Raw genomic sequence first — 14483 nt, forward strand, 5'->3', positions numbered from 1 at the left:
TAACGCCACTTGAAATCGTGTTTAATGGAGAAAGTATAAAAACGCTTACCAAACACCACGCCCAGTTGACAGCTGTCGCTATTTCCCGGTTTTGCCACGTAAGCAGCATATTCCAGATTACATATAAGCATTTTTTTCTGTAGTGCCGTACTCTTCTACCCAGATCCTCTCTTTCTCCGCCACCGCTTTCCGCTCGATTTCAATTGCTCCGTGCTTCGAAAATGGCAGGTGAATATGTTTTTTTTTTTCTTTTGTGTTAACGCATTTAATACGCAAGTTTTGGTACTTCTGGTTGCAATTTGTTTCCATTTTTTTTTTCCCGTAATGCTAATTTGCAGTTGATAGTTAGAAATATTATGGGTTTCGAAATAATTGGTAGCTCAGAAATTTATTGGAGTATGTATCTGGCAAAATTAAAAGGATTATGCTGGTGTTTACTTTTTTTTTTTTTTTTTAAAGTAGTTTAGCTATTGGATTCGAAGAGTTTAAGTTGGTGGATTTTGTTTGATTGTTTAATTTTGATGAGATTTGATGCCGACGAATCGACAAGGGAAGATATTAATTGAGGCGTATTTCAGTAGTGTAATGTAGTTAGTCCATCTTCGAGTTAACATCTGTGGTTGTAAGTGGTGGAGTTTGATGAATAGTTATATATTTGAGTGAATGGCTATAATCTAATAGTCATGCATTTGTTTAGGAGAAATTGACGGCGAGATAGAGGTTTATGAGATCGTTTACATCACATAAAATTATTTGCCATAAATAAAGCACAATAACAAAATTAGTAATGACGAGAACCAAATTTGTCATTCTCGATACTGTGAAATGAAACAATGTTCCCTGAAGAGTTAAATGTTTCTCCGTTTCGCCTTAATGCTTATGACTCCTTTCCCTTTCTTTTTGATGGTTTACATAATTTTCTGGCGATGATACTAATTATCCGGAATATTGCTTGTAGTAACTATGAGTGCATATTCTTCTTTGTTCAATAGTGACTGAAATATAAAAATGTTCATAAATTTTGCAATTGTTGAACTCACAATTTCGGAGGAAGTGAGACGCTTAAGTTATTAGACTTTAAGAAAAACGTCCTAACTTTGAATATTTCATCCTCGGAACTTTTCCCCAGAGGATGACGTATTTTGGTAGAAAGTATTAGAGGTCAATCAATGGTGGTTGCGGAAATACCTTACGATCTCCAAGGGCTAATGGAAACTTTTTGGCCAAACACTGATAATGATTTCTGATTAAACTATTACCGATAACAAGAACAAATTCATAATGGTGCAAATTTTCAATTTTCATGCAGCAATATCAGGGAAGGTTGTCCAACACGTTCTGGTAGCACATTGCTGCCAGCAGAATAGGCAGTTAAGCACCCAATACAGAAAGGACTGTTGTACCCCTTATAGGCACAATTTTCTTCCCCATATAAGAGGGAAGTTGACATCGACTGACATCTCCACCATCCAACTCCGCACATTCTCAAAATTTAACCGAGGAATTGTTTGCTGCAATGGTCTGTTCTAGACTCTTATTATTTCAGGTCGATATTCTGTTTCAGCCTTAACGTTCCTGGTCTTGACCTTTGGATTGCTTAGCAATCTAACCAATTTATCGTGCTGAATAACATTCTTTTTTTCCTAGCTTTTTCGTGGATTTCTAATCGACCATATTTAATTTTGAAGTTGTGAACCTATTCTCAGCCAGAAATATTTTGTTTATATATGGATCTTTTTTCTTGTGCAGCAGCCTCATCGGCTACTATCATACCATCTATCGACAAAGGTGCTTTTCTCAAGCTTCAAAATGGCAGGTAAGGCTAGAGTTTGTTAATTCTTTGTTTTTCTTATGTGATATTGTGGATATATTGATAATATCAAGCTGCACAATTAAGTTGATAAACATGCATCTCTATGTGAAAGCAGGCACGGAGCCACTGAAAGTTACTTCAAAAACTTGTTCTCATTTTTTTACTCTTTTTCCATGCATGGGAAGGGTTAGGGTGAGGGTGCGGGAAATCATTTCTTTAGCTTATAATGTAATTGTTTTCTTGAACGGAGTCTGTCAAATGAGCATCTTAATTTATTGAGTTACTTTTTGGCTTACAATTTTCTCAAGATTATTGGGCTTGCTGAGGTGTTGGCGTTAACAGTATTAATTAAATAAAATCATATTTTTTAGGTTGCAGTACCTCAAAGTGCTATTCAGCTTTATACGTGATGGTATCGGATGTTCATTTTTAACACCTTCTTTACTAATACATGCTCTTTGACATCTTTTTCGAACAGCGATATTCGAGGTGTTGCTATCGATGGTGTTGAGGGTGAACCTGTTAGCCTCCCCGAACGAGTTACAGAAGCAATCGCAGCTGCTTTCGCTGCATGGTTGCTGGATAGAAAGAAACCTGATGCTTCTAGAAGGTTGAAAGTTTCAATAGGCCACGATTCACGAATATCCGCACAGAAGTTACAGGTATTACTTATCAATGCTTTATCCTGTGTACTAATCTTGAAATCTGAGTTTCGTATTAACATCTGCATAAAATTCACATCATACCGTTTTGTCTTACGTGTCTATCTGCTTAATAAAGCCGATTGAATACTCTAATTAAATTTCAGGATGCAGTATCTCGAGGTCTAGATGGTGCTGGAGTTGATGTGATTCAATATGGGTGCGCATGAAGATTTCTAATACGTTCCTGTTCAAGTTTGTGCCATATGCCACGATTGAATTATGCTGTTAATAGAAGTTATTTTTTGTAGATTAGCATCCACACCAGCTATGTTCAATAGCACTCTTACTAAAAACGAAGACATTTTCTGTCCAGTTGATGGATCTATAATGATCACAGGTACGCATTTCTTTCACACCTCGTTTTTTTCGGGGATAAATATCTTCTACAGAATGTACTCAATTATCGTTTTTTATGGTTGCTTTTCGAGGTTTTTTTTTTTTAATTACCCTTGTATATTTCCTGCAAACAGCAAGCCATCTTCCCTACAATCGTAATGGATTTAAGTTCTTTACGAATGCTGGTGGGCTTGGGAAAGTGGATATAAAAGATATATTGGAGCGTGCTGCTGACATATACAAAAACTTCACAGAAGAAGGTCTGAGGGACCCACAATCTGTGAAAAGAGTGGACTACATGGCTGTTTATACATCTGATCTGGTCGCAGCTGTTCGGAAAGCTTCAGGGGACATAGGTATAATACCTTTGTATGCTCATCCAATTGTGACGATTGCATGGAATTGGTCACTCGTAAAGAATGTTGAAGTTGAATATGATGACTTATATATTCCAATGTGGATATTGTGCCCCTCTTTATGTTATATGCTGGCATTCTACTAATCTTATTCTGAGGATTTGCTTCCTATTTGCATCTCGGCTAAATATGTGCCTCTAGATTTTATGCAAGAAATTATCATAACTATTCTCTTGTGATATAGTCATCTTCTCGTGGTAAAGTTTTCTTGTCTTTGATGGTTTTCGATGTTTCAGAGAAGCCACTGGAGGGATTCCATATAGTTGTAGATGCGGGAAATGGAGCTGGAGGGTTCTTTGCTGTAAGTTTGGAGTCTTAAACATGATTTCCTGTAGTTTATTCACTCCCTTTATTTACTCGTGTTCTTCAGTTGGAATTAAACAGAAGAAGAACTTATGATATTCGAGTAACATCCAGTAATGCATGGTGACAAACTTATGATATTTCAGTAAATAAGTATTTATTACATCGCTAATTCTTGAAAATCCGTCCTTGGCCGAATATAATTATGCTGTACAAGAAGCATTTGGTAAAGGTGCCTAAGTCATTTTTTAATTGAAGATCATTGGAGCAGTTAAGCTAAAATAGTTCGTTTCCATCATTGGTCTATCAGGGAAAGGTGCTCGAGCCCCTGGGAGCTATTACTTCTGGAAGTCAATTCCTAGAGCCAGATGGTAAAATTAATCATGAATATTATATATTATGTTTTTTATGGTGAAATATGTTCGATCCGACTCTAACGCGTGTCTACACCAGGAACTTTCCCCAATCATATTCCTAATCCTGAAGATAAAGAAGCAATGGAAGCTATCACTCGGGCCGTACTCGACAATAAAGCAGATTTGGGCATCATCTTTGATACTGATGTTGATAGGTGGTGCTAGTTATTTCCCTTACCGAATTCGTTGTCCAATGTACTGAATTTTTCTAATTAAAAAATATTATTGGTATTTTGGTCAGATCTGCTGCTGTGGACTCCAGTGGTCGTGAGTTAAACAGGAACCGTTTGATAGCCCTTATGTCTGCTATTGTCTTGGAGGAAGTATGTCTTTATTCTTTTATTTATTTATTTATTTTCCTTACTGTCATGTTTGATGCACTTGTAATTTCCACTTGACCCTGAAATGTTTTCGTTTTTGTCTTTGACCAAACAGCACCCTGGGACTACTATTGTCACTGATAGTGTTACATCAGATGGATTGACGACGTTTATTGAAAAGAAACTAGGTAAGATAATTAATTACTGAATATTTATTTGTTTCGTCAATCAGCGTTCTCACACCAAATTAATTAATCTTCATTCTTCACAGGTGGAAGACACCATAGATTCAAAAGAGGCTACAAAAATGTGATCGACGAAGCCATTCGTTTGGTAATGCTAGTTTCATTATTATTTTATTTTATTTTATCACCGTTTTTATCATTCTTGAAATTTGATATTAAATGAGTTGTAAACCTTCGTTGAATTCTTGCAGAACTCCGTAGGAGAGGAATCACATTTGGCTATCGAAACCAGTGGTCATGGAGCTCTTAAGGAGAATAATTGGCTCGATGATGGTGCATATCTCATGGTAGACTTCTATTTTCATCCTTAACCAGATTTATTTATTTATTTATTATCGTATATTCTTTTTTTTGCTTATATATTTTGCTATCATTGCTCATAGGTGAAGCTTTTGAATAAACTCGCATCAGCCAAGGCTTCTGGATTAGGGGCAGGCAGCAAAGTTCTGACTGACTTGGTCGAAGGTCTAGAGGAACCGGGTTTTGCAGTCGAACTGAGACTTAAAATCGACCAAAATCATGCAGATCTTAAAGGAGGGTAAGTTTTTATTAATATACCCTTGTGCCTAGTGATGCATTGAGTGCTGATTTAGCCGGTGCCTTTTCAGATCTTTCCGTGCGTATGGAGAGGCTGTGCTACAGCATTTGTCAAATATCGTCGATTCAGATCCGAAACTCGAGAAAGCCCCCGTTAATTACGAAGGGGTAAAGTTGTCGTTACTCCAACGAAAATACTCAATTCTTGAAAAATGCCTAAATCCATATAACCGAGCGTTCCTAATTCGGCTTGCATTTAATTCCGTTTAATAAACAGATACGGGTGTCTGCGTATGGTGGATGGTTCCTGTTGAGACTATCACTTCACGACCCCGTTTTGCCCCTTAATATCGAGGTCAAAATTACTTTACCTTTCAGTAAAAGTATTATTATATGATTTTTTCGAAAATGAATGAAAAATTGATTAGGGGCTAAATACGGTATTTCTTTCAACAGGGACCAAATAAAGAAGATGCCGTAAAGCTAGGTCTCGCTGTTCTTTCTGCTGCACGAGAGTTTCCAGCTCTTGATACTTCTGCTTTGGACAAATTTGTCCAAGTGTAATTCCTAATTTGCTTAAGGTCTGTTTGGAACAAAGTGCTTCTTAAGTCTTTTTAATTGTAGTCATATATTGCAATGTAATCATAGTATGTTACTATCATCTGGCTTTGAAAATACGGTAGATGTCGATTATCGTAAACATACTGTTTTGGGAGTAGAAGCTATACGAGAGATGGCCACCATGTTTTGAGGTTCAATAAATACTTCGAGAGGGATCAGACAAGCTCTCAAACACGACATGATTTTTTTTTAGAATTTTTTTTGGTGTTTTCTTTTCTTATGCCGTAACAGCAAAAAGAAAATCGTTGAGTTTCTTATGGAAGGGTTCCTCTACATTGAGCTGGTGGACCAATTCAGAAGTTAATCAAACGGCGTCGTCTACTTCGAGATTTATATTAAAGTTGCAGTAATAAGAGAAACGCGCACACGCCTTTTATAACTTCAAACGGTGCTGTTTCACAATACTGAAAATTAAAAAAGTAGTTAATTTGGTTACAATTACACCGCCATGTTATAGCCGATCGACTAACACATAGACCAAGTCAAGCTTACAAATTTATCAAACCTCGACGTTAAATTTATGTCAAAACCCAAATCGAACATCAAATACGCAACCGAAATTTAGCATACAATGCTTCTACTTTCACCAAGTAAATAATGCTTACGAAGATGAATAGAAAAACTCATAACTTAAACGAAGAAATCGCTAGCTTTTCGACTAATCACATCACACCAAGTGGCAAACCAAATTGTACAATTATACAAACATCACAATTACAAACACAATAATTACACACACTAACCATCTCCAAATATGTACAAAGCTACATCCATATTAACTTTTTTTTTTTTCCAAATTTACGTGTCGTTCGTTCGAGTATTTTCAAATTCCTAAATTACCCCCGAAGACTCGTCGAGAGAATTAAAGAAGCTTCATCATGAAATTAAACTCCATATCGGGTGAAATCTTGGGCTGAGGCCAATTTGCACCTTGTGGAACTTGAATGCATTTGAAGCCCTGGCTATAGTACAGCTCAGTTGCACCAGGGTTATTTACGTCACAATGCAATGCAACCGCTCGACACCCCCATAATTTAGCCTTTGCCTCGGCTTTAGCTATTAGCCTCTTTGCAACTCCCTTTCTACGGTGTATTCCTCGTACGGCAACGTTTGATATGTACGCTATTCCTGTCCTGTCCACAAAAAAAGGAAGATCGTAATTAACAAATTTCGAAAAAGGAAAAGAAAATCGGAAAAAAATAATAATAATAATAATAATAATACAACTTTTCGGGAATCTGAATGATCGTAATCTACAAAATTCGCCTGTAGTCTAAAACACATGACATTATTAATATTATACGCGTAATTTTCAGGGGGGGGGGGGGGGGGGGGGGGGATGGAATTAGTTTCGAAAATAAAATCGGAACGGATATCGGGATTTTATAAATAATTCCGACTCGGCGACTCCTATCCAAAAAAGTTCAAAATAATTGAAAACCGAAACAAACAAATTTATTTCAAATTTGGGAATTCCATTCCGATGTTCCATCCCAAAATTCATGGATAAAAAGAACACTCGAACATTACCTTCTCAGTCGAAGAGGACCTTTTCTGGGAAGAAAATCAGCGACAGTATCGACAGTCAATATTCCAGCTATACACCCTTTTCCGAGACTCAACTTTCCATCGAAACCTCCGATTTTGAAATCATCGTTCCATAAAAAGATCGAATCTTGACCGGAATTTCCAGTTACAGCAACTAGGCAAGTTCTTTTGCATCCCTTTGGTATCGAAAATCCAAAGAGCATTCCAATAAGCCTGTCGATTCTGAACACAAAATCGAGAGGAAAAGAATATTCCGGAAAGAAAGAACTGCAGTGTGTTTCGGCTACTTCCCAGCAGTCCTCTATCCTCGCCTCTCGAACGACAATTTCCGGTGATGTCGTCGGGAATAATTCAGCCACTTGACTTGCTCTACAAACCCCTATAAAACAAAATAAAATTATTTTTCGATTACACACTTCAAATATGGACGATTTTCACCGATTACGGAAAGCTCGAGTTAGTAGATTCGAAGAGTTATAAAGATCATTCGGACTTTTACGAAAATAAATCAATCGAAGTAGCCCATTTGTAATTGGTTATATAGATCATCACTTCACAATATAACCAGCACATAACTACTTAGCAAAGATTCAGCAAAGATCACCACCACCCACCACACAAACACACACTCAGACACACACACACACACACACACACATACACAAAGAAAAGAGGAATAGGAAGTAGGAACTCATACCTGGTGTGTGGGGAGGTGAGAGAGAGAAGCCGCACGTGGGGAATTGAGAGAAGTCGCACGTGGGAACTGATGAAAAAGGTTGATTCTTGATTTGGGTATTATTGAAATTGAGGTTGCTGTGGGTGATGATTCTATTCACAACTGTTGCCATCGGTGATGCCCTTCCCAAAGAAATCATCGCCATCTCTCACCAATTGCAACTGCAATTGCAACCCTCTCTCTCTCTCTCTCTCTCTCTCTCTCTCTCTCTCCAACAGATGATGGAGAAAAGAGATGGAGAAAGAAGAACACTTGATTTTATTTCTGATTCTGGGGTTTTGATGTGTTTTTTTTTTCTTTTTGTCTGGGATGATTTGTGACGCAGGACGGAAGCACGGTAAAGAATTAATTTCTACGAATTAATCCTATAGAACAAAATAACATTCGGAATCCACCGAAAACTCTGGAATCCACCAGAAAAATAGAGAAAACTCTAAATATTTTATTAAAATTCGAAAATCTCCTAAAATAAAGTCCTAAGGCAACTATTTATACTAAAAAAACTGAAAACCCTAATTAAACTAAGAAAATAATAAAAATTACCAAAAATGGAAAAAAACAAGGTAGAGTCTGATTCTAGTAGATCTCGTAATTTTGGGAACAACCCAATTTACGGAATCCTAATACGATTTTTCTATGATTTGATATTAATTTTCTAAAACTTACCTAAAATAGCAAAAACGAACTTTTGGGAGTCTAAACGACGTTGGATTGCTGAAATTTGACGTGATTCATGAGCTTTGCTCATGAGTTTTGTTCCTTGCGCCGTTTCACTTGAGATAGAGTTCGTTTCGTACTCAAATACAATTTGAGTTTTTCGAAAACCCTTACTTTTCCATAATTTCTTTCGATATTTCCACCAATGCCCATTAATAACTCTTCTCCGAATTAAATAGTTATTTTGCAACTCGAATCCAATTTGACGTCCCTTATCAATCTCCTCTTCTTCAAAAGAGCTCGACCTCGAGCTATGATCAAAATATAGCGATGCATATTTCTTTGCAAACAACTTCAAGTGCTCCACCAATATTCCCGGCACAAAAATCTCGCTTTCAAAATCGTCATCCAAACGAGGCGTTGGAAAAATTGGCTTCTTAATCGAAAATCTCAATGGCTCCAACAATTTCGCCGATGCAGAAACTTCACAGCAAACATTATCTACAATTAGATCACATACCTCAACGCAATCCACTTGTTCCTTCTCTTCACGTGCACCTTCCTCTTCTTGAACAAATTTTACAACTTCAAATTCTTCCTCAAATTTATTTTTAACACCCTCTCGAAACTCATCGACTCTCTCTTCAACCTTGCTAAAGTTCTCTTCTATCCCGTTGACGCTCTCTTCGACTTTGTTGATGCTCTCTTCAACCTCGTTGACTCTCCCTTCAACTTCACCGACTTTCACCTTGATTTCGTTAATGTCATCGTTAATCATAGCTACGCTAATTTTAACTTTTGCATCAACAATTTCGTCTTCAACTTCGTTAACTCGTACGCCATGATCCTCCACCAAACTGGGTGCTTGAATAACGAATGAAGTATCTTGTACCTCCTTAACTTTGGCAACGGGTGGAACATCTTTGATTTTTCTAGAAGAACTATTTCGCTTCTGATAATATTCCTCGCTCCATGCAAACTCTTCAGCCTCTTCAAGGGAGTCGAATGCGCGCCACCCCATCCTAAGACGGATTGAAATATTCAATCCTTGCAAGTACCTTGAAATTTCCATACTTTCGGATTCTTGCAGGTTATTTAAGTTTGCTAGTCTCATAAACTCAGCAGTATACTTGTTAACAGATCTACTCCCTTGCGAACAATTACGATATAGTTGAAATAGACGTTGCTCATAACCTAGGGGTAAAAAACGATCCATCAACATTTTTCTCATCCTCCTCCATGATTGGATTGGAAATTTTTCTTGTCTAGCTCTCTTCCTCTGTATTTCATCCCACCATGCGGCTGCACAACCCTTTAACTCACACCTAACCAATTTTACCATCTTATTCGGCAAAATACCCATCAATTCAAAATAATTTTCAACTTCTGACACCCAATCGATAAAATCCTCAACTTCAAGAAAATTTCCACTAAAAGAAGGAATTTCAGCTCTTACCCGATATTTATCACGATCCTTTTGCCTCTTTATAGGCGGATTTTCTTCAAAATCAGAGTTGCCGCTTCCCTTTGAATAGTCTTCATACCTTGATTGAAGTTGAACAGGTCCATGATAATTGTGTCTAACATATGCACCTCGGGCTACACCGTCGGCAATCATCGTGTTAGATTCAGTCCTTCTGTTGTTGTTGTCAAGGGCAAATCCCTCGCGCACCAACCGCAGATTTTGCAGTTTCTCAACCCCGCGGTCATCGCCAACGTAGTTGTTGTCTCCATATCTTGCACCTTTCGCCATCTAACCAGGAAAAACCTCGCTACTGATGCCAACTGACGCAGGACGGAAGCACGGTAAAGAATTAATTTCTACGAATTAATCCTATAGAACAAAATAACATTCGGAATCCACCGAAAACTCTGGAATCCACCAGAAAAATAGAGAAAACTCTAAATATTTTATTAAAATTCGAAAATCTCCTAAAATAAAGTCCTAAGGCAACTATTTATACTAAAAAAACTGAAAACCCTAATTAAACTAAGAAAATAATAAAAATTACCAAAAACGGAAAAAAACAAGGTAGAGTCTGATTCTAGTAGATCTCGTAATTTTGGGAACAACCCAATTTACGGAATCCTAATACGATTTTTCTATGATTTGATATTAATTTTCTAAAACTTACCTAAAATAGCAAAAACGAACTTTTGGGAGTCTAAACGACGTTGGATTGCTGAAATTTGACATGATTCATGAGCTTTGCTCATGAGTTTTGTTCCTTGCGCCGTTTCACTTGAGATAGAGTTCGTTTCGTACTCAAATACAATTTGAGTTTTTCGAAAACCCTTACTTTTCCATAATTTCTTTCGATATTTCCACCAATGCCCATTAATAACTCTTCTCCGAATTAAATAGTTATTTTGCAACTCGAATCCAATTTGACGTCCCTTATCAATTTGTGTTGAAAAACAATGTAATAAACACAGATTCTTTATTGAATTTATTTATTTATTTTTTCTTGAAATTTGTTTTTATTAAGGTGAAGCGAAGAAGAAGACAAAAAAGTGTGTGTCTGATTCCGACCTTTTGCTTCTCAAACTAACCACCTTTCACAAATTCAATATTACATATGAGCCCTTTATATTTTAATATTAGCACATAACCCCCTTGTAGTTTCAAAAATTTCATCTCCCGATGAACATGATTATTTACCAAGTGGAACACCATAGGCGGGGTTATGTGCTTATATTATAACTGCAAAAGGGGTCATTTGCACAACATTGAAACTAAAAGGGGTTCAGGTGCTTATATTAAAACTAAAGGGGGTCATGTGCACAAAAGTAAAACAACAGGGGGTTAAATGTTATTTACACATAACAATGCCTTGTTACCAATTAGCAATATTTTTAGAATTTTTCCTATATTTTTGGGATCCATATTTATTAGAATATATATGAGATTTTGATTTTTTTTTTTTTTTTTATCTAATTTCACTTTTAAAAATATTTCCAAAAATTACATATCCCATATTAATTATGCATTTCCTAATATAGGTGTTTATCGAATGAATATTTAGAATAATTTTTTTCGTTCTAATTTTCAAATTAACCAATATTAATGAATTATTAATCAATAAAGTGCTACATAAATTTATTTCATGCGGTACAAAATTTGACCCGTACAAACCAATTTATGCGGGTCGGGTTGAGTGGATTCAACATACCTCAATCAAAACCCGACTTGAATTATTGTTTTAATCGAATATTATTATTTTTCAGAGAGATATATTTTTTGAAGAAGAAAACAGTGAATCGAAGAAGAAGGGCGTTGATGAAAGAAAGGATGACCGGTGGAATAAACCGATCTACAAGCGCTGCTTCCAAGAACGCCCTTCCTCCTCAAGAACTCCTCGACGATCTCTGCAGGCAAGTGTGTATATACATATATATATATATATATATATATATATATATATATATATATATATATATATATATATATATATATATATATATATATATATATATATATATATATATATATATATATATATATATACACACATACATGCGTATGTGTATAAATTTAGGGATTGCACTTCTACTATGTAATTCAATGCTCGATTCATTCAGATTAGTGAGGAAGTTTCAATTTTTCGTTCAATTTCTTGTGGGTTTAGGTATTTTTGTTCAATTTTTGGGGGTTTAGGTATTTTTGTTCAATATTGTTGTTTAGTCCTTCCCCTATTTATTTTTTTCAATTTAGCTAATTTTGCTTTTAGCTCTCCGTTAAATTATCTTGCTTCTGTTGCAGATTATGACTTTGCTTTTATTATGATCTTACTTTTCGATATTGTAATTGCAGTCGTTTTGTGCTAAATGTGCCCAAGGAAGACCAACAGTCGTTCGAGAGGATTTTGTTTCTTGTGGAGTACGCGCATTGGTTCTACGAAGATAACTCGGTCGAAAAGAATCCGTCTTTGAAGTCTTTAACTTTGAAGGAATTCACTTCGTTACGTATCCTTCAAATTGATTCGATTCGTTTTAAACTTGAATTGTTTTATTACGTACTATGTACTCCGATTTTTATATCCGTTGATTCGATTCAATTCCGGTTCTCCTTAATGAGTTACAGTGTTCAATAACTGCGATGTTTTAAAACCGTATGTTGCTCATATAGACGACATATTTAAAGACTTCACTTCTTACAAAGTAAGAGTTCCGGTTACAGGGGCTATTATACTGGACGAAACGTACGAAAGGGTGAGTTCTTTTTTACATAATTACTGCTATAACTTGTTATTATGTGGATAATTTTTTTTAAGAATTTTTTTTTGTTTGTTGTTCTCGTCTGCAGTGTATACTAGTGAAGGGATGGAAAGGGACGAGTTGGAGCTTTCCCCGTGGGAAAAAGAGCAAAGACGAGGAAGATCACAATTGTGCTATCAGAGAAGTATGCAAACTCGTCAAATAATATTTTCAATAATTTAATTTAATTTTAATTCAATGGTGATAAGAAATTGATTATTTTTATGAGATACAGGTTTTAGAGGAAACGGGTTTTGATGTATCGAAACTTCTGAGCAAAGACGACTACATAGAAATGACGTTCGGACAGCAGAGAGTGAGATTGTACATAGTTGCTGGTGTGAAAGAGGGCACGTCGTTTGCCCCCCAAACTAAAAAAGAGATTAGCGTACGTCGTTTTTCCCTCTGTTAAACAAGATTTGGTTTCCTCTGTTTTTATTGGCTTATTGATTTCGGCAGAATTATGTGATATTAGAGGTATCTTTTTAATGCAGGAAATTGCGTGGCACAGGCTTGATGAACTTCATCCTGCAAATGACGATGTTATATCTCGTGGGGTCACCGGACTGAAGCTCTACATGGTTGCCCCGTTTTTAGCGTGAGTATATATATATATATATATATATGGCATTTATATTTCTTTACATTTCCGAAATTCTCTCTTCTCTCTCTCTGAAAGGAGGTTGGCACTATTTTGCAGATCACTGAAGTCGTGGATATCCGTGCATCCTCCACCAGTGGCGCCTAGATTTGATAAACCTCTTAAAGGTCGGCTTTGCTCAAACCCTGTTTTATGATTTGTTTATACGTGTTGCGTTCAGTCATATTTAAGCTCCGTTTGGACAGTGGAAGAAGTTTCTTTGGACTAATATCATATCTGCTATTAGATTCGTTAATTGTGTTCTGTGTCTGAAACACGGATAATTTAAGAGTGCATCTGGATTGAAGGACGGGTTTTCTTGATTCAAGAATCTAGTTTACTCAATAAATAAAATATATTAAAAAAAAAAGATGTTTTTTTTTTCTTTCTTTCTTGATTCGAGTTTTGATTGTGACTAAATCTGATCTCCATGTTGCAGGACTTAGTGTGTGGAAGGTAAAAAATAGTTCATTGAGTGGAAGCTCGACAACGACAGAGAGCCAGCCGATTAAAGCTGTGGTGGAGGTTCATCATCAGTCCGAACCATCTGCACCTTCATATGCAGTATCTGCTGGCAGGAGCTTCAGAAACTTCCGGTTCGATACGGCTCCCATTTTCCAAGCAGTGGATGCTGCTTTCTCTACTTAGGCTGTTTGCCATAGCATCTTTTTTTTTTTTTGTGTACCTTAATATTTATCTGCAACTCCTTTTTAGTTGTAGTAGCTGACTTGCTGTATAGGGTGATTTGGTTTATCGTTTTTTTCTACTCTCTACTAATTACTTGGTAGTTAGGATTATTTATCGCTCTTCGTAAAATCGTAATGATTGTGATTGGGTTTCACAGTAAAATTTTGAAGGACCGAATCGAAATGGAAGTTTAAATCCATCATAAATAAGTTGGTGATTATGAATTAAGTTACTGAAACTCCGTGAA

At 36.3% G+C, this 14483-nt stretch overlaps 3 protein-coding genes across 6 annotated transcripts; 2 read left to right on the top strand and 1 right to left on the bottom strand.

The window, feature by feature from the left end:
• The first annotated feature begins 20 nt into the window (after positions 1 to 20).
• LOC105955547 (phosphoglucosamine mutase family protein) lies at positions 21 to 5888 on the top strand. Of its 4 annotated transcripts, none has more exons than XM_012979289.2 (18): positions 21 to 228; positions 1310 to 1519; positions 1750 to 1816; positions 2292 to 2475; positions 2622 to 2674; positions 2766 to 2854; positions 2988 to 3209; positions 3506 to 3570; positions 3883 to 3943; positions 4026 to 4143; positions 4230 to 4311; positions 4424 to 4496; positions 4580 to 4641; positions 4745 to 4840; positions 4937 to 5091; positions 5162 to 5258; positions 5368 to 5445; positions 5547 to 5888. In XM_012979289.2, the coding sequence occupies exons 1-18, from the start codon at positions 222 to 224 to the stop codon at positions 5652 to 5654; spliced, it is 1827 nt and encodes a 608-aa protein (XP_012834743.2). In that variant the 5' UTR covers positions 21 to 221; the 3' UTR covers positions 5655 to 5888. The 4 variants fall into 4 exon arrangements, with proteins under 4 accessions (XP_012834743.2, XP_012834744.2, XP_012834746.2 ...); XM_012979290.2 differs by having other exon boundaries at positions 58 to 228; positions 1753 to 1816; XM_012979292.2 differs by lacking the exon at positions 1310 to 1519 and having other exon boundaries at positions 75 to 228; positions 1753 to 1816.
• Positions 5889 to 6341: 453 nt separating this feature from the next.
• On the bottom strand, positions 6342 to 8314 carry LOC105955546 (GCN5-related N-acetyltransferase 4, chloroplastic). The gene is made up of 3 exons (XM_012979288.2): positions 7957 to 8314; positions 7242 to 7638; positions 6342 to 6844 (listed from the first exon to the last, which is right to left on the bottom strand). Exons 1-3 carry the CDS (start codon positions 8138 to 8140, stop codon positions 6574 to 6576), a joined length of 852 nt encoding a protein of 283 aa, XP_012834742.2. The 5' UTR covers positions 8141 to 8314; the 3' UTR covers positions 6342 to 6573.
• Positions 8315 to 11854: 3540 nt separating this feature from the next.
• LOC105955545 (mRNA-decapping enzyme subunit 2) lies at positions 11855 to 14445 on the top strand. Its single transcript, XM_012979287.2, has 8 exons — positions 11855 to 12027; positions 12467 to 12618; positions 12737 to 12864; positions 12959 to 13054; positions 13145 to 13297; positions 13404 to 13507; positions 13610 to 13677; positions 13989 to 14445. The coding sequence occupies exons 1-8, from the start codon at positions 11933 to 11935 to the stop codon at positions 14195 to 14197; spliced, it is 1005 nt and encodes a 334-aa protein (XP_012834741.1). The 5' UTR covers positions 11855 to 11932; the 3' UTR covers positions 14198 to 14445.
• The last annotated feature ends 38 nt before the right edge of the window (positions 14446 to 14483 follow it).

The sequence above is a fragment of the Erythranthe guttata genome, chromosome 6 (genome assembly GCF_056151865.1).
Source record: "Erythranthe guttata isolate IM_541 chromosome 6, IM_541, whole genome shotgun sequence".
Lineage (NCBI taxonomy): Eukaryota > Viridiplantae > Streptophyta > Magnoliopsida > Lamiales > Phrymaceae > Erythranthe > Erythranthe guttata.